The sequence below is a fragment of the Indicator indicator genome, chromosome 38, assembly GCF_027791375.1.
Source record: "Indicator indicator isolate 239-I01 chromosome 38, UM_Iind_1.1, whole genome shotgun sequence".
Lineage (NCBI taxonomy): Eukaryota > Metazoa > Chordata > Aves > Piciformes > Indicatoridae > Indicator > Indicator indicator.
The window spans coordinates 2,944,759-2,967,570 of NC_072047.1; the positions used below are offsets into that span (position 1 = coordinate 2,944,759).

General features: G+C 54.5%; 1 protein-coding gene across 1 annotated transcript in view; it reads right to left on the reverse strand.

Annotated features, from left to right (window-relative positions):
• The window catches only part of SLC4A5 (solute carrier family 4 member 5), a 55,800-nt gene extending 42,510 nt beyond the window's left edge, over positions 1 to 13,290 (reverse strand). Inside the window, exons 1-4 of the mRNA XM_054396637.1 lie at positions 13,218 to 13,290; positions 12,819 to 13,007; positions 6,271 to 6,400; positions 1,308 to 1,468 (exon numbers count right to left, since the gene is read on the reverse strand). Of these exons, the coding sequence (XP_054252612.1) occupies positions 1,308 to 1,468; positions 6,271 to 6,400; positions 12,819 to 13,007; positions 13,218 to 13,290 (553 nt within the window). The remainder of the gene's footprint in view (positions 1 to 1,307; positions 1,469 to 6,270; positions 6,401 to 12,818; positions 13,008 to 13,217) is intronic.
• Positions 13,291 to 22,812: the final 9,522 nt, after the last annotated feature.

A 22,812-nucleotide genomic window follows, 5' to 3' on the forward strand; every position in this document is an offset into this window, starting at 1 on the left:
CTGAGGTCTCCTTAGAGCCTTCTCTTCTCCAGGCTGAACAGCCCCAACTCTCCCTGCCTGTCCCCATAGGGGAGGTGCTCCAGCCCTCTGCTACATCTGCTACAGCTCCCACATATGGAGGCATTTTCTACCTCAGCCTGACACATTTCTCCTCATGAGGTCAGATGGAGTCACTGCTGTGAAGCTCAGATCTACCCAAGCAGAAAAACACCAGCAGGAAACACACAAATTGTGAGACCTGAGCTTGTTGGCACCTCCCAATATGAACCCTGGGCTGCTGGGATTGGTCACTGCAAACCCTCCCAGAACGTTCAAGACAAGAGTCATTAAAACAAGTTGATGGCTCACAACCCCTGTCCTGTTGGTCTTCAAACCTGTGCTGTTGGTTCTCCTCCCCTATCTTGCCAGTCCTCAACCCCTTTCCTGTTGGATCTCCTGTTGTATCTCAACCCCTCTCCTGTTGGTCCTCAATCTCTGTCCTGTTGCTTCTCACCCCCTGTGCTGTTGGATCTCAACCTCTCCTGTTGGTCCTCAAACTCTGTCCTGTTGGATCTCAATTCGTTTCCTCCTGGTTCCTTCTTGGTTCTCATCACCTGTCCTGTTGCTTCGCAGCCTCCATCCTGTTAGTTCTAATCCCCTTTGTTGTTGATTCTCAACCTCCATCCTGTTGGTTCTCAACCCCTCTCCTGTTGGATCTCAATTCCTTTCCTGCTGATTCCCTGTTGGTTCTCATCCTCCATCCTGTTGCTTCTCAACCCCTGTCCTGTTGGTTCTCATCCCCTATCTTGCCAGTCCTCGACCCCTTTCCTGTTGGATCTCATCTCCTCTCCTTTTGTATCTCAACCCCTCTCCTGTTGGATCTCAAATAATTTCCTGCTGGTTTCCTGTTGTTTCTCATCCCCTGTCCTGTTGGTTCTCATTCTCCATCCTGTTGGTTCTCAACCCCTCTCCTGTTGGATCTCAATTCCTTTTCTGCTGGTCCCCTGTTGGTTCTCATCCTCCGTCCTGTTGGTTCTCAACTCCTGCCCTGTTGGTTCTCAACCCCTCTCCTGTTGGTTCTCAATTCCTTTCCTGCTGGTTCCCTGTTGGTTCTCATCCTCCCTCCTATTGGTTCTCAACCCCTCTCCTGTTGGTTCTCAATTCCTTTCCTGCTGGTTCCCTGTTGGTTCTCAACTCCTCTCCTGTGGCAAGTTGTTTTTTTATCGACCTGTAGCAAGTCAAAACATTTCAATCTGTCCCCAGCACTTTAGGGCATGGTGGGGGCAGGGGGGAAACCCATCTGAAGCCAGCAGCTTGTTGGCTCCTACCTATAATCTGGGGCAAGGAGTAACCATCTAAGTCCAGGAGCACTGTTCCCGTCTGCAGACATGTCCGCAGCTCAAACAGGCTGTGCAGGGACAGTGTGGACACGTGGGGCTTGCTCCACCTCTCTCCACCTTCTTCCACCTTTTCTTCAAACTTGATCCACCTGAAATGAGAGCAGCAGCCATGGGGAGAGGGAGAGAAGAAAAATAGTTGAGGTTCCTGCAGTGATTTCCCCTTTTGAAGTCTGGATTCATTCCACCTGCAAAGGTCAGTTCAGGGTGGGGATGGAGAAATCCTCATCAGCCCTTCCAGCTCCCTGACAGGAGATTGGAGGAACAAGGGACAGGACAGGTTGCCCCTAGGGAGGTTCAGGTTGGCCATGAGGAACAATTTCTTCCCTTTGAGGGCTGTCAAGGCCTGGCCCAGGCTGCCCAGGGCAGTGGTGGAGCCTCCATCCCTGGAGGGGTTTCAAAGTCCTGGAGATGTGGTGCTGAGGGCCATGGTTTGATGGTGCCCTGGCAGTGCTGGGTTAAGGGTTGGGCTTGAGGAGTGGGAGGTGTCCCTGCCCATGGCATGGGGTTGGAACTGGAGGATCTTTAAGGTCCCTTCCAACCCAACCCATTCTGTGATTCTATGATGTAGCAGGAGAAGGGGTTTGGAAGTAGCTGATGGCTCCTGAATGCTGCAGGAGAAGAATGAGGAGAGCCTGGAGTTGTATCAGCTGTGTTTGGGTGGGCATTAAAATGCTGCTGCCCAGAGACTGTGCCAGGTGGCTCTATTAAAAAAGCCACATCCGGAGTATTTGGTGGAGTTCTGGAACCAGCAGCTCCTGGAGAGCCTCCAGTGGAGGCTGCCAAGATGCTGAGAGGCCTGGAGCATGAACAGGAAGAAGCTGGACTGAGAGTGGACATTAGGAAAAAATTCTTCCCCAGGTGGGTGGTGAAGCTCTGGAACAGGTTGCCCAGAGAGGTTGTGGAGGCTCCAAGCATGGAAGTGCTCAAAGCCAGGCTGGGTGAGGCTGTGAGCAAGGTGGTCCAGTAGGAGGTGTCCCTGCCCAGGGGGGTTGGAACCAGATGATTGTTAAGGCCCCTTCCAACCTAAACCATTCTGTGATTCTGTAGTACCTGTGAGGAGCAAAGGATGAGGGCCCTAGGGCTGAGAGCCTGGAGAAGAGCAGCCCCAGAGGGCATCTGAGCAATGCTCAGCAAGAGCTAAAGATTCATAAGAATCCTAGAATGATTCATAGAATCCTACAGTGGTTCAGGCTGGAAGGGACCTCAGAGATCATCTACTGCAACCTCCCCACCATGCCCAGGGACACCTCTCAGCCAGACTCAGCTGCTCAAGGCCCCATCCAGCCTGGCCTTGAACACCCCCAGGCAGGAGGCAGCCACAGCCTCCCTGGGCAGCCTGTGCCAGACTCTCACCACCCTCACACTCAACAACTTCTTCCTCAGCTCCACTCTAACCCTGCTCTGCCTCAGCTTCAAACCATTCCCCCTTGGCCTGGCTCTGGACACCCTCAGCTAAAGTCTCTCTGCAGCCTTCCTGCAGGATCCCTTCAGGTTCTGGCAGGCAGCTCTGAGGTCCCCCTGGAGTCTTCTCCTCTCCAGGCTGCACACCCCCAGCTCCCTCAGCCTGGCCCTTGGAGCAGGATGGAAATATCTCACGTCTGGGATTTCCACTCTCCAGCAAGGAGAGGCTCAGCCTCTCACCAGCTCCTTGGTGAGGCTTCCTGTGGCTAAATCCCCAATAAATGGAAATAAATGGGAAAGAGCAGCAGGAATTACGAAGCAGCAGGAATAAAGCAGCAGGAATAAAGCAGCAGGAATAAAGCAGCAGGAATAAAGCAGCAGGAATAAAGAAGCAGGAATAAAGAAGCAGGAATAAAGAAGCAGCAGGGATAAAGCAGCAGGAACGAAGCAGCAGGAGGAACGAAGCAGCAGGAGGAACGAAGCAGCAGGAGGAACGAAGCAGCAGGAGGAACGAAGCAGCAGGAGGAACGAAGCAGCAGGAGGAACGAAGCCGCAGCAGGAACGAAGCCGCAGCAGGAACGAAGCCGCAGCAGGAACGAAGCCGCAGCAGGAACGAAGCCGCAGCAGGAACGAAGCAGCCGAGCGCGGTGGGGGAAGGGCTTTGCTGGAGCCTTGACGAAAGCATCACGAGATGGTTGGTGCTGGGGCAAAGAGGTTGCTGGAAAGGTGCCTCCAGTCCCAAGCTGCTGCCCTGTGTGTGTCCTAACCCACTTTTGGGTGGAAAATGGGGTGAAAAAAAAAAAAAAAAAAGAAAGGAAAAGCGACTTAAGCAGCTTTGGGAGAGCAGCAGCGGAGCTTAGCGGCACCTCCGGCGGGAAGCTTGAATTGCCCTCGGGTGAAAGCAGCATTGTTTGAAGGGCTGGAGAAAGAGGTTCTGCAAAAGGATGGGCACCTGGGCAGTGATGGGCACCTGGACAGTGATGGGCACCACCATTGTTGGCTTTGGGTTTTTTCTAAGTTTGGAGGTTCTGCAGAGCTTTGCAGGTGCAGCTCCTTGCACGGAATGGTCACAGAATGCCCAAATTCCAGCACGGTGCAGGTGGGAAGGGAGCTCTGGAGCTCAGCCAGTCCAAGCCAACCTGCTCCAGCAGGGGAACCCACAGCAGCTTGCCCAGGAGCATGTGCTGGTTTGAGACCAGCCAGAACATCTCTTGCCCCGAAAGGGACAAAAGAATGACACACAAACGGATTGGAGAGTGATGGAAAGTTTAAGTGGAAAAACGAATTGGTGAAGCTACAGGAAACTACCAACTACAAAGCATAGTGGAAAAGAACATCCTAAAGCATACAGAACCCCCTCACAGAATTCCCAAAAGCTTCCCAGTCCTCCCTTCCTCTCACCTGAGGGTCTACCCAATCCCTCAGGGCTCTTCCTTCCCCCCCCCCCCCCCCACCCCTCCCACTGCTAGGCAAGTCTCAGGCTGGCCAGGTCTGAGACTGCCCCCCCCCTCCATTCTCCTCCTGGCATTAGGCCTAGCCAGGCCTAAGAGGCCTGAGATACCCCCCCAGCATTACCCGATAAGACAGGACATCTCCCATGGGAGCAGAGAGGGAAGAAAGAGGAAGAGAATGACTCTGCAGATGGCTTTATAGGGCGCAGGAGTTATGGGTAGAAATACGCCGTTTCTTGTGTCCACCCCTCTGGGTGGGCACCCAGGACACCAGAGGTGTATCTCATGCAGCAGTGGCAGGGGGCATCCAGCCTAAACTGCCACAGAGCACAATGCCCAGGGGGGGTTGAAGCTCTCCACACAAGGACACTCCACAACCTCTCTGGGCAGCCTGCTCCAGCCCTCCAGCACCCTCACACCAATCAACTTTCTCCTCCTCTTCAGATGCAACCTCCTGGGTGCCACTTTGTGCCCCTTGCCCCTTGTGCTGTCCCTGGGCACCAGTGAGCAGAGTCTGGCCCCAGCCTCTTGCCCCCCACAGCTCCTTTAGCTCTTGCTGAGCATTGCTCAGCTCCCTTCTGGGGCTGCTCTTCTGCAGGCTCTCAGCCCCAGGGCTCTCAGCCTTTACTCCTCCCAGAGCTGCTCCAGGCCCCTCAGCAGCTTCCCAGCCTGCCCTGGACTCTCTCCAGCACTTCCCTGTCCTTCTGCAACTGGGGAGCCCACAACTGGATGCAGGGCTCCAGATGTGATCCCATCAGGGCAGAGCAGAGGGGCAGCAAAACCTCCCTTGCCCTGCTGCCCACACTCTTCTCCATGCCCCCAGGACACCCTTGAGGCCTTCTTGGCCCCCAGGGCACATTGCTGGCTCCTGGGCACCTTCTTGTCCCCCAGCACTCTCAGCTCCTTCTCCCTGGAGCTGCTTCCCAGCAGGTCCTCCCTCCCTGTCCTGCTGCAGGAGGTTGTTGCTCCCCAAGGGCAGGACCCTGCCCTTGCCCTGGTTGCACTCCATGAGGTTGCTCTCCCCCAGCTCTCAGCCTGCCCAGGGCTCCCTGGATGCCAGCACAGCCTGGGGGGTGTCAGGCACTCCTCCCAGTTTGGTCCCATCAGCAAACTGCCTGAGGGTCCTCTCTGTCCCTTCATTCAGGTCATCGACGAAGATGCTGACCAAGAGTGGACCCAGTCCTGACCCCTGGGGAACACAACTGCAGGACCCAATTCTGCTCTCTTCCCATTCTCAGATTTGAAAATTCTGGATGTGCTACTGCAACAGAGGGGCTTGAGATGCCATCAGCATCCCCAAATCCCTACCTACAGCTCCTCCCAAATGCTCCAGCTCTACTGGTTAACACAGGCTGCCCAGGGAGGCTGTGGATGCCCAGGGAGGTGGTGGATGTCCCCTCTCTGGAAGTGTTCAAGGCCAGGTTGGATGAGACCTTGATCAGCCTGGGCTGGGGGGAGGTGTCCCTGCCCATGGCAGGGGATTGGAACTGTCTGAGCTTCAAGGTCCCTTCCAACCCAACCCCTTCTGTGAATCCATGGCCACAAATGTTTCACCCCAAGCCTGTTGCTTTGGCAGAAGGTCTGAGTGGGTCTTGTCCTCTCTTGGCCAGGTTGGAAAGCTCGGCTGACAGCTTCCCTTGCTGGAGAAGACCTCCAGGAAGGGGTTTGCATGGCCATAGTGATTTTGATGCTCATCTCTTGCAGGTGATTGGCCTGGTGATGGCTTGGCTCTATTGGCAGCAGCTGGATGAGATCTACTCCAAGCTTGCCACCAGCAGCTCCCCCTTGGCTTCACTGCTCCCTGCTTGGCTCTCAACCCCAAGTTTTCCCTTGCACAACTTCCAGATCTCCTGCAAAGCTCTCCCTCCCTCCACATTTCCTTCCACTCCCCCCAAATTTCCTTCCACTCCCCCCAAATTTCCTTCCACTCCCCCCAAATTTCCTTCAAGTTTTCAAGTCCCTTCCAACCCAAACCACTCCACAGTCCCACGCTTTCTACCCACCAGGTTTTTGTCTCAACCCCCTCCCCACCTCCTCACCTGGCTGACTCTTTCCACTCCATCTCCTCCCCATCGTGCTGCAGTGTGTCCATCTCTGTGAAGAGTGTGGGGTTGGGAGGTTCATCATCTTCCCCCAGGATGTAGCGGAGACGTTCAGCAGCTGGGGACACTGCCGGGGGGTGAGGGGCAAACAGGAGGTTAACCATCGGCTGCAGGTGAGATGATTCCCACACCATTCCCTTATGGAAAGCCCCAGGAGGTTAAAGAAGGGTCTGAAAGGGGTATTTAGGAGCTTGGGGTGATAAAAGGAGATTAATGATTTTTTTTTTGGTTTAAGGTGAGAGGCATTGTGGGGTGGAGAAAAGAAGGCCTGTCCCAAAATCCCTGTGCAAAGGGATGTGGGATGCTGGTGGGAAGGATGAATGGAGGAAACCACAGGAGAGGAATCCATAGTCCCAAGATGGGAATCAAGGAACGTGACAACTCCTATATAGAATGCAACCAAATTCCCTTCCAGGAGCATCACAGAATTGTTTGGGTAGGAAAAGCTCTCTGAGGTCACCCAGTCCAACATCAACCCAACCCCACCATGGCCACCAAACCGTGGCCCCAAGTGCCATGGCCACAGGTTGCTTGAACACCTCCAGGGATGGAGACTCCACCACCTCCCTGGGCAGCCTGTTCCAATCCCTGACCTCTCTGGCAGCAAAGAAATTTTTCCTAATCTCCAACCTAACCCTCCTCTGGCACAATTTCAGGCCATTTCCTCCTGTTCCATCACCTGATCCTAGGGAGAAGAGCCCAACCCCCACCCCAGCCTCCCTTCAGGGAGCTGTAGAGAGCAGTGAGGTCTGCCCTCAGCCTCCTTTTCTCCAAACCAAACTCCAAACAGAGCAGTAGTGAATTCAGCTTGCAAAATACCCTTGTGAGCAGAACCCCTTTCTGTTCCCAGACCTGGGAATCAGGAAAATCAGGGAACAGAGCACCCAGAGAAGGAGAATTGCAACTTAAAGGATCACTTGAGAGAGGGTTCACAGAAAAGTCAACCCCTGAGGAGCACGAAGTGAGCAAAATCAGCTGTGAGCCAGCTGAGCTGTGCACAGGTTGGGGGCTTAGGAGGGGGAAACGGCAACAACAGCCCCAAAATGCTGCTAACAGGGTGCTCCTGGCTTGTGTTGTAGCAAAACCCCAGGTCTGTGGGCAAGCAGAAGGAAAATTTGGAATACGGCCCGAAAAAAAAGGAGACAACCCCCAAGCCGCGCCGGCCGGGGAAGAATAGGATGTCCCTTGCCCTGAGGGCTGAGCCTGCTTAGCTGCCTAAGCCCTTTAAGCCTCACCAGCAGCACTAAAGCCCTGTTGTCAAGTCCTCCTCCCACCTCCATAAGCTTCATTATTACGATTATTAATATTCCTGTTAATTTTAGCGCTGGGCTCCGCGCCTGGAGGGCCTCGGGGCTCTTTAAGCCTAAGTGCTGTTCGCGTAAGAGGGGATGAAACGGCCGCGACGCCGCCGGCAACTCCCCCTTGGCTGAACCGCTCCCTGCTTGGCTCTCAAGCGCAAGTTTTCCCTCGCACAGCTTCCAGATTTCCTGCAAAGCCCTCCCCCCCTTCCACATTTCCTTCCACTCCCCCCAAATTTCCTTCAACCCTCCCAAATTTCCTTCGTTCCCCAGATTTCCTTCAACTCCCCCCAAATTTCCTTCACCCCCCTCCAAATTTCCTTCCACTCCCCCCAAATTTCCTTCAACCCCCTTCAAATTTCCTTCCACTCCCCCCAAATTTCCTTCAATTGCCTCCAAATTTCCTTCCACTCCCCCCAAATTTCCTTCAACCCCCTTCAAATTTCCTTCCACTCCCCCCCAAATTTCCTTCAATTGCCCCCAAATTTCCTTCCACTCCCCCCAAATTTTCTTCAGCTTCCCCACATTTCCTTCAACCTCCCCAAATTTCTTTCAACCCCTCCCAAATTTCCTTCAACTCCCTCAAACTTCCTTCAACTCCCCCAAAATTTCCTTCACTCCCCAAATTTCCTTCCACTCCCCCCAAATTTCCTTCACTCCCCAAATTTCCTCCAACCGCCTCCCAAATTTCCTTCCACTCCCCCCCAAATTTCCTGCAACTCCCTCAAATTTCCTTCCCCCCCAAATTTCCTTCACCTCTCTCCAAATTTCCTTCTACCCCCCCCAAATTTTCTACAAATCCTTTCAAATTTCCTTCAACTGCCCCCCAAATTTCCTTCAACTCCCTCAAATCTCCTTCAGTCCCCCAGGTTTCTTGCAGAGCCTCCAAATTCCCTTCAAAGCCCCCAAATTTCCTGCAAACTTCCCCAATTCCCTACAAAACCCCCAAATTTCCTGCAAACTCCCCCAAATTTCCTGCCACTCCCCCAATTCCCTACAAAACCCCCAAAATTTCTTCCAGCACTCCTAAATTTCCTGTGCCTTCTCCCAAATTTCCTGCAAGTCCCCCAAATTCCCTGCAAACTCCCCCAAATTCCCTGCAAATTCCCAACTTTCCTGCAAATGCAATGAGCTGGACAACAGGATAAAAAAAATAGGGGGTGGGTGGGTTTGGAATTTGCTGGAAGAGAGAGGGATTTACTGTTTGTGGGATGGGGATGGATGGGGCAGAGCTTGGCATGACCTCAGCTTGGTGCTTGCTGCCCCCAGCTCTGCTCAACTCCCCCCTTGGCTGCTCAAGAATTGGGGTTCCACCTGCAGAAGGTTGTCCCCAGCTTGGGGTGCTGAGGCTGTGCCAGGTTTGTGCCACTGCAGACTGCAAAAGCTTGCACTGAAAGAGCTCTTGCTGGAGGCTTCTTGCTGCTCACTGACCCAAGCCAAGCACTGGGAGCTAAATCAACAAGGCTGGGACTTGGCCACTTAGCTTCAGCTCAGGAGGTTTGTCCTCCTGGAGGACCCTTGGTGCCAGGCAGAGCATCCAGGCGAGCAGCAGGCTGCAGCTCAGAGTCTACCTGCAGCTCAGCATCTGCCTGTAGCCCAGCATCTGCCTGCAGCTCAGCATCAGCTTGCAGCTCAGCCTCTGCCTGCAGCCCAGCCTCTGCCTGCAGCCCAGCCTCTGCCTGCAGCCCCAGCCTCTGCCTGCAGCCCCAGCCTCTGTGTGCAGCTCTGCATCTGCCTGCAGCTCAGCATCTACCTGCAGCTAAGAATCTGTGTGCAGCCCAGCATCTGCCTGCAGCTCAGCATCTGCCTGCAGCCCAGCGTCTGCCTGCAGCCCAGCGTCTGCCTGCAGCCCAGCGTCTGCCTGCAGCTCATCTCTCAGTGCTTTGGGTTTATTCTCCTGGAACTTTGCTCCAGGACCAAAAATTAATGCTGGGAAGCAGCAAGGATTCACTTGCAGGATGCATTGAACAGGGCTTGGCACTGCTGGGGAATGCAAGAGTAAAGCTGCTGGCCCCAAACTCCCAAACTGCAGCTATTTCTTGGAGGACACAGTTCAGTCAGTGCCCAGAGCAGGTCTGGACTTTCCTGAGCCACTTTTTGCCATGGGGAAAGACTCCCAGCTGCAATTCCTGTTTCACACCCAACACCACTCCACTGATTCCATCTATGGTGGATCTGAATGGAGCCAACAGACATGGAATTAGCTCAGCACCATCTCTGGGGATGAATTGGACCATTTCAGGTAGGCAAGAACCAACCTTTCTCTGGCTGGCTGGACAGGATGGAGCAGTCCCACCTCATTGACACTTCCTTTAATCTGAAGTGCACAAAGCCCTTCACACCCCAGCTTTGAGCCATCAGTAAAACCTTCCCCAGGGACACTTTTCCAAACCAAATCCCCAGCTCTGGCTTCAGGCACCATTGCCAAGGTGCTAAAATAGGGGACATGGGGACATGATGCTGCCCAGGGTTCCCAATCTGGCTGGGCAGCAGGCAGAAGCTTGAATTAAGGCTCCAGCACATTAACCAGCTGCTTCTGGGGTCCTTTGGAATCTGGAACAGCTTTTCCCTGGCATTTCATGGCTCAGAAGAGTCTCTGTCACCCCCCAAATAGGGGAATCTGAGGTGCCCATCCCAAGGGATGAGATCCTGAATTCTTGTTCTTATCCCATGGGATGAGATGTTCCATGCACCCTGAGGTCTGGAGACTTTTCTCCTTCTAAATATCACCTTTTCTGCTGCCCCACTGCTGGGGAGCAGCAGAAGCTGCTACATTTCACAGGGGGCATTGGCTTGGAAGGGACCCTCCAAGGTCATCTCATCCAAGCCCCCTGCAGTCAGCAGGGACACCTCCACCTACAACAGGCAGCCCAGGGCTACAGCAAGTCTGACCTTGAATGTCTCCAGGCACAGGGCCTCCACCACCTCCCTGGGCAACCTGTCCCAGTGTCTCACCACCCTGACTGTGCAGAACTTCCTCTTGATGCCCAGCCCCAACCTGCTCTGTTCCAGTTTCAAACCAGCACCCCTCGTCCTGTCACTTCAAGCCCAAAGTCCCTCCCCAGCTTTCCTGGAGCCCCTTCAGGTACTGGAAGGCAGCACTAAGCTCTCCCTGGACGTTCAAACCATTGCCCCTCACCCTATCCCCAAAGGCCCTTCTGATCAGGCCCTCCCCAGCCTTCCTGTAGATCCCCTTCAGATATCAAAATTCCCCTTCCCCCTCTCTCCCCTCTCCATTAAACTTTTGGGGTGAGTTTTGGAGCCTACTCCCCTCCTCCAACCCCATACAGCCTCCCAAGTCGTTTTGGCAAGGAAAAAAAAACAAAGACCAAAACAACCCAAAAAGGCAAACCCCCAAACTCAGAGGGAGCCCTTCCCTCCCTTCCCACTCCTCCCTCCCTGCCACAAAAGGGAAGCGACGCAAAGGACCTTACCTGGAACCGTTTCCATTTTTCCCCCCCCTGACTCCAACCAAAACCAAAACCCCCAAGCCACCAAACCAGCAAACCCCCGAAACTTCCTCCTTTATCCACTCCAGCTTGTTAAACTCCCGAGGCTTAAGGAGCAGATTATAGAGAATGGAAAGCACTTTCCTCTCCCTTTGGCTCCCATGACGGGAAGTTACCAAATCAAGCGGGACGCAGCCTAGCAGAGGTGAGCGCCTTGGGGGGCAAGGAGTGAGCCACGACAAGGAAGGAGGGAAGGAGGGAGGGAGGAAGGAACAGCTTGGAGGACAAAGCTCCAAAGCTTAGAAGTTATTTTAGGCAGGTTTCTGGTTTTTTTTTTTATTTTTTTTATTTTTATTTTCTGCCCAGAGTGAGGTGAGAAACCTCCCTCCAAGCAGAGGGCAGAGAAATTTGGCTAGGAGGTGGGGAGGGGGAAAAAAGAAACCCCACAGTGAAATGAGAGAGGTTTCCTAGGAAGTTGGGGTGGATTTCCCCTCCCCACCTTCCCAGCAAATGATTTGCAGCTCAGAATCTGTCTGCAGCCCAGCATCTACCTGCAGCCCAGCATCAGCCTGCAGCCCAGCATCTGCCTGCAGCCCAGCATCTGCCTGCAGCCCAGCATCTGCCTGCAGCCCAGCATCTGCCTACCCCCTCCAAATCCAGCCCAGTGGTGGCATTTGATGCCTGTGTGGATGTGGTCCCACTTGCTCCACCATCAGAGGCATGAAGGGGCTGGCAGTGAAGCACATAAAATACCTCTCCCCTGTGGCAAAAAGAAAAATACGAGAGGGAAACTTTTCCTGCTGCAGGGAAAAGCAAAGCTGAGCCCCTGGGAGCTCTGCTGAGCTGTGCTGTGGTATTGCTCCACATAAAGCTGAGGCCAAATATCGGGGGGGGGGGGGGGGGGGGGGCGGTGAGGTGGGGGTGGAACAAGCCCCAAACCCCAAGAGAGGGCCAGCTCCTCTGCTGAGTAAAATGTTAATCTCTGCTAAGGAGATTTAAGCAGAGGAGGCAAAGCCTCGGGCAAAAGCCTGGCGGGAACAAGGTGTGACCCTGCTGCACCCCTGCTGCACCCCTGCTGTGCCCCTGCTGTGCCCTTGCTGTGCCCCTGTTGCGCCCCTGCTGCACCCTTGCTGCACCCTGACCTCCTTCTTAGCAGCCTCCCAAGGGCCACCTCCTAAGGGCAAGGGCAGGCTCCCAAGGATAAAGACAACCTCCCAAGGGCAAGGACAGCTTCCAAAGGGTAAAGACAACCTCCTGAGGGCAAGAACCACCTCCCAAGGGCAAGGAGCACCTCCCAAAGGCAAGGGCCACCTCCCAAGGGCAAAGGCAGCTTCCCAAGAGCCACAACCCAAGGGCAAGAACCACCTCCAAAGGGCAAGGGCTACCTCCCAAGGCTATGGTCATCTCCTAAGGGCCAGGACCGCCTCCTAAAGGCAAGGGCCACCTCTTAGGGGCAAGGACAACAAGCAAGAAGAAACTCTTTTTAGCCCACCCATCACCTGAGCAGCCTCCAACCCCATTCCACACCCTCTGCCTGGCTCTCCAAGACATCCACAGGGAAAAAGAAACCTGGGAAGCCCAAACCCAACAGCAAACCCAAACACCAGATCGAGCAACCTGCTCGGGGTGGGGTGGGGGCACGGAGCTGTGGGGGGTGGGGGTGGGGCGGATTTACTCCTGGATGAAAGGAGGCTGCGAACCCCCTGCTGCTTTCCGGGGCAGCCCAAGGGCGACTCACTGGTCCTGCTGGCGTTGTCGTTGCCGCTCTCGTAGCAGCCGTGGCCGCCGTCGTCGGTGTCGGAGCGCTCCTGGCGCTCGTACTGCCTCTCGCTCTCGCTCCTGTCCCGGCTGGAGGCTGATCTCCGCCGGCGCCGTTTCCTCCGGTAGCCCCGGGGCACCGGCACCCCGATGTAGATGGAGTGGTAGTCTGGGAGGGGGAGGCAGGTGGAAAAAAAGATTTAGAGAGATCCTGGGGGGGGGGGGTAAAAGAAAAGCGAGGGAGATATTCGACCTCTTCCCACCGGGTTTAAAGCACCACCAGGAGGTTTTGGTTTTCTTTTCCCCGAGGGATGTGCCGAGCAGCAAGCGCCAGGGAAGACCTCACTGCTCTTTGGGGCACCTCTGAGGGTTTGCTCACCTTCCTCATCGTCGTATCTCCTCCTGGAGCTGCTGAGGCCCCTCTCGCTCATCCCATCGTCATCCTCCAGCATGGTCCCGCTGTTTGGAGAGGGCTGAGCCGCAGGGAGGAGAGAGAGATTTTTAAAGGGTGCTGGGCAGGGGAACAGCCTCTGTGCACACCCCCTGGGTGCTCGCCGCTACCGGAATCCTACACGTGTGGCCCTGGTGAGTCCTTCCTGCCTGGGGTGAGGATGCACCAGGGAGCTGGGACCTTCCCCGTGGATGCTCCAGGGAGCTGGGACCTTCCCTGTGGACGCTCCAGGGAGCTGGGACCTTCCCTGTGGATGTCCAGGGAGCTGGGACCTTGCCTGTGGATGCTCCAGGGAGCGGGGACCTTGCCTGTGGATGCTCCAGGGAGCGGGGACCTTCCCTCTGGAAGCTCCAGGGAGGGGGGACCTTCCCTGTGGATACGCCGGGGAGCTGGGACCTTCCCTCTGGATGCTCCAGGGAGCTGGGACCTTTCCCGTGGATACACCATGGACCTTCCAGCACCTCTTGTGTCTCGCCGACCCCAGTTAGCTCTCAGCCCTGCCCATGCTCCCCCTCCCCTCTCCCCGCTTCTAACAGAATTCGGATCAATCCCCCCCGGGGTTCCAGCCTTGCTTTCCTATTTCTGCTGCTGAAAGGGAGGCACCAGTGAAGCATAAGAGATTCTGACAGAGATTTTGCAGCACCATTCCAGACAGGAGTCCAGCAGGGGTTGCTCCCTGGACATAAGCACCCCTTCAATTTGGGGGGGGCCTGCACAGACCAAAGGGGGTTTGCAGCAGCAGTTTGGTTTTCCCTACCTCCTAAGCACAGATTTCAGACCTCATCCAGATACCTTCCTCCAGACCTGCTGTTTTACTCCCCATAGGAGCTCCTTTGGATTTTGCCACGGCTGTTAATTAACCTCCTAATTATCTGACCTCCAGTGATTGCCTTTCACACTTGACTGGGAGGGGAGAATGGTTACAAGCCCTGGCAGCTGGGTCGATGCCTCCCAAAGTCACTTTGAGAGGCAGCCTCTCCACGGCCCCATTCCAGCTGCTGCCATGGCTGGCAGCATCACCAGGAAGCTCTTTTAGGGCTGAAAACTTCACAGTTCAAGCCAAATAAGTTCAAAAACCCAAGCAAACAAGGGATGTGTACCTAAAGAGCTGGGAGGGATCAGGGTTGGCCAGGTTGGGTCTGGTGAGAAGTTGAGTTATTGACCCCCCGGGGCCAAGCCTGATACAGGCTGCAGCCTAAAGCCAGCTGCTGTTTGAAGGCACTTCTTGATTTAATAGATTTGGGATTCTTTTGGGGGGCCATATTATCTTCATACTGACCTTCTCCAGCCTAATGTGGGCTCCAGCTTTAACCCAGTTGCTGCTTGAGGACATTCCTTGATTTGGGATTCTTTTGAGGGCCATGTTATCTTCACACTGACCATCTCCAGCCCAATATGGGCTCCAGCCTTAACCCAGTTGGTGCTTGAGGGCATTCCCTGGTTTAACAGATATGGCCTTCTTTTTGGACCACACCAATTGGAGACTTTTGGTACAGGTTCAGGAATGGATTTATTTTAGCAGCAGACATCTCTGGCTGGACAATTGTGCCTCCAAACTGGGCCAATTAAGGGATAACATCAATCATCCTGCTCTAGTGTGAGGTGTCCCTGCCCATGGCAGGAGGGTTGGAACTGGATGATCTTTGAGGTCCCTTCCAACCCTGACAATTCTGTGAATCACAAAGCCTTGGCTTCCTGAGAATAAGCTTTTGGGGTTAATTGTGAGGATTTTAGGAAGGAGACAAGAAATCCTCACCCAGCTGCAGGCAGAAGTAATTTTGCTCTTAAAAGAAGCTTCTAACAGATGAAGGGTCAGAAACCCTCCCATGAGCTTCCAGCTCTAGTTCAGGGTCCCCAGATGATGGATGGAGGCAGAAAACCTTTCAGCTGGGTTTGTGCTGGGATGAAATAAGATTTTTTTGGGTACCATTTCATAGAATCAGAGAATTGTCAGGGTTGGAAGGGAGCTCAAGGCTCTCATCCAGTTCCAACTCCCTGCCATGGGCAGGGACACCTCACACTACAGCAGGTTGCTCACTGCCACCTCCAGCCTGGCTGCAAAAACCTCCAGGGATGAGGCTTCCACCACCTCCCTGGGCAACCTGTGCCAGTCTCTCCCCCCCACCTCATGGGCAAGAATTTCTTCCTAACATCCAATCTGAACCTCCCCACTTCTAGTTTTGCTCCTTTTCCCCTAGTTCTATCACTGCCTAACACCCTAAGAAGTATTTAGCTTGGTGAGGACAGCTCTGCTGGGCAGCAAAACCCACATCTGATAAAGCCACCACAAAGCTCCACTGCTGGATGAAAGGTCCTGCTTGATGCTGGCTGATTTATGAAGCACCCAACCTGGGGTTGTTTGGATTTTTTTTTCCCCTACCCTCTCATTTTTTTTCTGTTTTTAACACACAAAGACTTTTCCCTCCCCAAATCCTTGCACACAAACAGACACAGACCAGAACTGTCAGAAAACACAACTTCAAGCACATGAGACAGGAGCAGATCACTACCAACTTCCAATTCCACCCAAAAAACCCCCAAACCAAACCCAATCCCCCCATTTTTCCCCCCTCCAAACCAACTCACCTTGAACTCCCCAAAAATCACTCAGAAAGGGGAGGTGGAGCAAAGTCAACAGCACCAGTGGGTGTGGGAGCCCAGATTGCCTTGAGACAAAGCTCCTCTTGCAACCATCCTATCGATGCCCTCTGCCAAATGCCTCTGCAGCTCCCAGGGGGAAAATGTATTTTGGGCACTGCTCATTGACTTTGGGAGGAGAAAGGCATCATGGGATGCAAACAGAACTCCAGAGAGGATGGGGCATGGAGAGCTGGTCCTGTGCAGTGGTGGGCTCCAGAGAGGAGAGCAGCAGAGAGGATGGAGCAGTGTAGCAGTGGAGAGCTGGTCCTGTGCAGTGATGGTCTAAAGATATCAAAGCAGCAGAGAGGATGGAGCAGTGTAGCAGTGGAGAGCTGGTCTTGTGCATTGATGGTCTAAAGATATCAAAGCAGCAGAGAGGATGGAGCAGTGTAGCAGTGGAGATCAGGTCCTGTGCAGTGATGGTCTGTGGATATCAGACCATACCAGTGGAGATCTGGTCTCATGCAGTGATGGATTCTAGATATGAGACCTCCAGAGAGGATGGGACATCAGAGCAATGGACATCTGGTCTTGCACAGTGATGGGCTCTAGATATGAGAGCACCAGGGAGGATGGAGCAGTGTAGCAGTGGAGATCTGGTCTTGTGCATTGATGGTCTAAAGATATCAGACTGTATCAGTGGAGATTTGGTCTTGCACAGTGATGGGCTCTAGACAGGAGAGCACCAGAGAGGATGGAGCATGGTAGGAGTGGAGAGCTGGTCTTCAGCAGAGATGGTCTAAAGACATGAGAGCAGCAGAGAGGATGGAGCAGTGTAGGAGTGGAGAGCTGGTCCTGTGCAGTGATGGACTCCAGATATGAGACCTCCAGAGAGGATGGGACATGGTAGCAGTGGAAATCTGGTCTCATGCAGTGATGATCTAAAGATATCAGAGGTCCAGAGAGGATGGAGAAGTGTAGCAGTGGAGATCTGCTCTTGTGCAGTGATGGACTCTGGATATCAGACCTCCAGGATGTAGGAAAATTCAATTTGTCCATCCCTAGCTTGCAGGACCTGTGTGGATGTGGTGCTGAGGGATGTGGTGCTGAGGGTTGTGGTTCAGGGGCAGTGGTGCATTGTGAGGCCAAGACACTCCCTGATCTTAAAGCTCTCTTCCAACCGCACTAGTTCCATGATTCTGTGATTCCATGATTAAGGAGTGGAAGGGAATTCTTCAGGGAGGCAAAGTTATCACCACCAAGGAGAAAGCTCTTAACCTCTTTGAGGGGTGAGAGGATCAGCTGCAGAGCATTTGGGGGTTTTGAAGGCAGGTTGAGCATTGAATTCTTTTGTGACTTTCCACAATCACAGCACGGTAGGGCTTGGAAAGGACCTCTGGAGATCCCCCAGTCCAACCCCCCCTGCCAAAGCTAAGTTCACCTAAAGAAGGTGACACAGAAATCCCTCCAGGTGGGTTTGGAATGACCTCCATGATGGAGAGTCCACCACCTCTCTGGGCAGCCTGCTCCAGGGCTCCAGCACCTTTCGGTTGAAGAACTTCCTCCTGGTGTTCAGGTGGAACCTCTGACGACACAGCCCTGTCCCCTCCACGCTTTGCTCTGACCACGCAGAACATGTCAATTGGATTTCATGAAGGCCAAGCTTCTGGTCACAGGAGCGTGGCCTCTGCCCTTCCTGAGCTGCCAGGTCCTGTTTCATGCCTGGCTGCTTCCCCTCTGCTTCGCCTTTTAACCAGGGCCATCGATAGATCCTTATCGACGCAGCGCCCGGCCCCTCGGCACCACCACCCGGCGCTGGGTGAGCAGACTCCCTGCTTTAAGGTCCCCTGAGATTGGGGCTTTTCTCTTGCCGCTGGGGAGAGGAAGCCACTTTTGGGCTCCCTGCTTCAAGAGAGCCAGGGAGCTGCTGGAGAGAGTCCAGCGGAGAGCTGCGAGGCTGAGGAAGGGGCTTGGAACAGCTCTGCTATGGAGGAAGGCTGAGAGCCCTGGGGCTGGTTGGAGAGGAGAAGGCTGAGAGGGGATCTGATCAGTGGCTATCAAGAGCTGAGGGGTGGGTGTCAGGGTGAAGGTGCCAGGATCTTTGGGGTGGTGCCCAGTGAGAGGAGAAGGGGCAACGGGCACAAACTGGAACCCAGGAGGTTCCACCTCAGCATGAGGAGAAAGTTGGACACATCTGGAGCCCTGGGTCCAGTGAGGAAGGTTCTCCCCTTACTCTGCCCTGGTGAGGCCACAGCTGGAGTCCTGGGTCCAGTTCTGGGCTTCCCAGTTGTAGAGGGACAGGGAAGTGCTGGAGAGGCTGGGAAGCTGCTGAGGAGCCTGTAGCAGCTCTGTGAGGAGCAAAGGCTGAAGAGCCCTGGGGCTGAGAGCCTGCAGAAGAGCAGCCCCAGAGGGGAGATGAGCAATGCTCAGCAAGAGCTAAAGGAGCTGTGGGGGGCAAGAGGCTGAGGCCAGACTCTGCTCATGTGCTGGGCACAAAGTAGCACCCAAGAGGTTCCATCTGAAGAGGAGGAGAAAGTTGTTTGTTGTGAGGGTGCTGGAGGGCTGGAGCAGGCTGCCCAGAGAGGTTGTGGAGTGTTCTTCTCTGGAGACGTTCAAGCCCCATCCGGATGCATTCCTGTGTGCCCTGCACTGGGTGTCCCTGCTCTGGCAGGGGGCTTGGACAAGATGATCTCCAGAGGTCTTTTCCAACCCCTCCCATTCTGTGATATGATTCCCTGGCACAATCTGGAGCAAGGCAAAACCTGTTTGATACTTTATCCCTGCTCCCATTTTATTGCCCAGCTTCCATTGCATTGGATTTGCTCTTCCAGTTGTATCAGGGTCAGGTTGGGAACCAGGCAGCAGCTATTTGAAGAACCAAATTTTAGGATGAATTAGGGAATTTTCTTGGTATTTCCTTTATTTAAGGTTTCTAAGGGAGGAGAAAAGCTTCTGCAAAGTGCATTTATGCAATCGTGGAATCATGGAATCACAGAGTGTTAGGGATTGGAAGGGACCTCTGGAGATCAGCCTGGGCTCAGTTCTCCCCTTCATATGGAATCATGGAATTGTGTAGTGGTTTGAGTGGGAATCACAGAATGTTAGGGGTTGGAAGGGACCTCTGGAGATCATCCAGTCCAGTCCAACCCTGCCAGCCCAGGATCACCTAGGGCAGGTCACACAGAGCACATCCAGATGGGCCTATGGGATGCAGGGGACTCAGGTGGCCAAGCTGATGCAGGAATCAACTTCTCCCCATCTCCCATCACTCACCAGCTGCTGAAAACCAGCATCAGTCCAGGCATGAAACCTGCCAGCATCCACTCCTGCCAGCACTGCCTGTGCCAAGGACCAGCATCAGCAGGCTCTGCCCAGCCAGATGGAGATGCTGCTGGCTGCTCGTCCTGTACCCAAGCTCTGCTCAGCCACATGAAGGTGTTGGTGGCTGCTGGTCCTGTACCCAGGCTCTGCCCAGCCAGATGGAAATGCTGCTGGCTGCTTATCCTGTACCCAGCATCAGCAGGCTCTGCCCAGCCACATAAGGATGTTGGTGGCTGCTGGTCCTGTACCCAAGCTCTGCCCAGCCAGATGGAAATGCTGCTGGCTGCTTGTCCTGTACCCAGCATCAGCAGGCTCTGCCCAGACAGATAAAGATGCTGCTGGCTGCTGGTCCTGTACCCAATCTCTGCCCAGACACAAGAAGGTGTTGGTAGCTGCTGGTCCTGTACCCAAGCTCTGCCCAGCCAGATGGAAATGCTGCTGGTCCTGTACCCTGCATCAGCAGGTTCTGCCCAGACAGATAAAGATGCTGCTGGCTGCTGGTTCTGTACCCAAGCTCTGCCCAGACATAAGAAGATGCTGCTGGCTGCCTGTCCTGTACCCAGCATCAGCAGGCTCTGCCCAGACAGATAAAGCTGTTGGTAGCTGCTGGTCCTGTAGCCAGGCTCTGCCCAGCCAGATGGAGATGCTGCTGGCTGCTTGTCCTGTAGATAAAGAAAAAAAATAACAGAAATTAACTTTCCCTCTCTCCAAACCCACGGAGATACAAAGAGCAGGTTGAATTTCTCAGCTTCTGTTTCAAGGTTTCACTAAAGCCCTTCAGGGGAGAGGGTGGAGAAGGTGGAAAAGCAACATCCCTGAAGCCCCTGAGAGCACAGAATCACTGATTCGACCAGGTTGGAAAAGACCTCAGAGCCCATCAGGTCCAAGCTAGAAGATGGGCAGGTTGAGGCAGCCACCCTGAAATTCCTCAGCCAATCATTCTCCCTTCGTTCCCCTGGGCTGCAGGTTTCAACTTCTCCACTTCTTGGAAGAGCCACAACGATTTTGGCCATTAAAAAGCTTCACCTTTCCCACTGCTCAGCTCTTGTGGGTCACAGATCCATTTTCAATGTGATTTGAGGGGAGGAAGGGGGGAAAGAAGTCAAAAGTGAGTTGTTTTTTTTTTTTCAGGCTTGTGCTGCAGGATTGATGTTTTAGTTCAAAAAGTCATAGAATGGTCTGGGTTGGAAGGGAGCTCCAAAGCTGATCCAGTCCAAGCTCCCTGTACTCAGCAGGGACATCCTCCACTGGAGCAGGTTGCCCAGAGCCCTCTCCAGCCTCACCTTGAATATCTCCAGGGATGGGCCCCAACCACCTCCCTGGGCAACCTGTTGCAGTGTTCCAGCAGCCTCCTGGTGCAGAACTTGTTCCTCACATCCAATCCAAGTCTTCTCTGTTCTAGTTTGAAGCTATTGCCCCTGGTCCTGTCCCTGCAGGCCTTTGCAAGCAGTCTCTCTCCATCCTTCCTGTAGCCCCTTTCAGGTGCTGGAAGGCAGCTCTAAGGTCTCCCTGGAGCCTTCTCCTCTCCATGCTGAACACCCCCAGCTCTCTCAGCCTGTCCTGTAGCAGAGCTCCTCCACCCCCCTGAGCATTTTCCTGGCCCTCCTCTGGACCTTCTCCATCAGCTCCATGTCCTTCCTATCTTGAGGGCTCCATTCCTGCACACAGCACTGCAGGTGAGGTCTCCCCAGAGCAGAGCCAAGTGGCAGAATCACCTCTGGCTCTCTGGCAGTGCTGCTTTGGATGCAGCCCAGGCTGGGATTTGCCTCCTGTGCTGCAGGCTCACACTGCCTGCTCCTGGCCAGCTTCTCACCACCAGCACCCCCAAGGCCTTTTCCCCAGGGCTGCTTTCCAACACCTCCTCCCCCAGTCTGTACTGACAGGGAGGATTGTTCAGCCCAGGTGCAGGACCCTGCACTTGCTCTGGTGGAAACTCATGAGGTTCACCTGGGGTCACCTCCCCAACCTGTCAAGGTGCCTCTGGATGCCATCCTGCCCCTCTGCTGTATGGACAGCACCACTCAGCTTGGTGCCATCTGCACACTTCTGATGGTGCCTTCAATCTCACTGCCTGTGTCATTGATAAGAACATTGAACAGTGCAGGTCCCAGCACAAACCCCTGAGGGACACCACTGCCACTGCAGGGCTGGCAGCAGTCAGAAGAGGGAGACAGAGCCCAGCAGAAGCACAGCAAGGCTGAGCCACATCTCCCTTCTTGGGCAGACAAATAGATCACCCAGGCTCTGGATTCCAAAGAGACCTCTGGAGTTCGTCCAGTCCAACCCCCTCTGCTCCAGCAGGGCACCCACAGCAGCTTGCCCAGCACCACAATGCCCAGGGGGGGTTGGAAGCTCTCCACACAAGGACACTCCACAACCTCTCTGGGCAGCCTGCTCCAGCCCTCCAGCACCCTCACAACAAAAAACTTTTTCCTCCTGCTCAGGTGGAACCTCCTGGGTGCCAATTTGTGCCCCTTGCCCCTTGTGCTGTCCCTGGGCACCAGTGAGCAGAGCCTGGCCCCAGCCTCTTGCCCCCCACAGCTCCTTTAGCTCTTGCTGAGCATTGCTCAGCTCCCCTCTGGGGCTGCTCTTCTGCAGGCTCTCAGCCCCAGGGCTCTCAGCCTTTGCTCCTCCCAGAGCTGCTCCAGGCCCCTCAGCAGCTTCCCAGCCTGTCCTGGACTCTCTCCAGCACTTCCTAGGCTCTGCAACTGGGGAGCCCACAACTGGGGAGCCCACAACTGGACCCGGGAGTCCAGATGTGGCCTCACTAGGGCAGAGTAGAGGAGGAGAAGAACCTCTCTTGCCCCTCAGGACACCCTTGAGGCCTTCTTGGCCCCCAGGGCACATTGCTGGCTCCTGGGCACCTTCTTGTCCCCCACCATTCCCATATCCTTCTCCTTGGAGCTGCTCCCCAGCAGGTTCCCCCTCCCCAGCCCTGCTGCAGGAGGTTGTTGCTCCCCAGGGGCAGGACCCTGCCCTTGCCCTGCTTGAACTTCCTCAGGTTCCTCTCCTCTACACTAATTAATTTCTATATCCTGAGTGATGTGGGAGGGAATTGCTGCCTTGGTCACCAAGTTGTGCTATAAAACACACAGAAGGTTGTTCCCTACCTGCTCATTAGATGTTGGTCTCCAGCAGAGGGGAGTTGCCTCCATCCCAGGGGCATCACAGTGCCACAATGAAGGAATCTGTCCTTTAAGCCCTCCTGGGCTCTCCTTTTCCTGGCAGGGGCATGAAGAGTGGATAGGGAAGAGCTGGAAACCTTCAGATACTGAGGTTCTCCTCCTGTGCAAGCCTTGCCCAAACATCTGCCTTGCTCCAGGGGGAGCAGGTTATGCCTCCTTGGGGATCTGAAGCCTGGGAATGCCCTTTGGGAAAGCTTTGCAGGGCAAGGTGCTCCACTTTGCCCTTTCTGGTGCCTGGGCACAGCTAGGTCCTGGTCATACCTTTGGCCTGGTCACACCTAGGTCCTGGGCATACCTGGGTGCTGTGCACATGTGGGGATCTACCCTCAAGCCACTATTTGTCAGGGGATAGGCAAAACCTCTAACTCTAAGGATCACAGGATCACAGCTCTCAGGATGTTAGGGGCTGGAAGGGACCTCTGGAGAGCTTCCAGTCC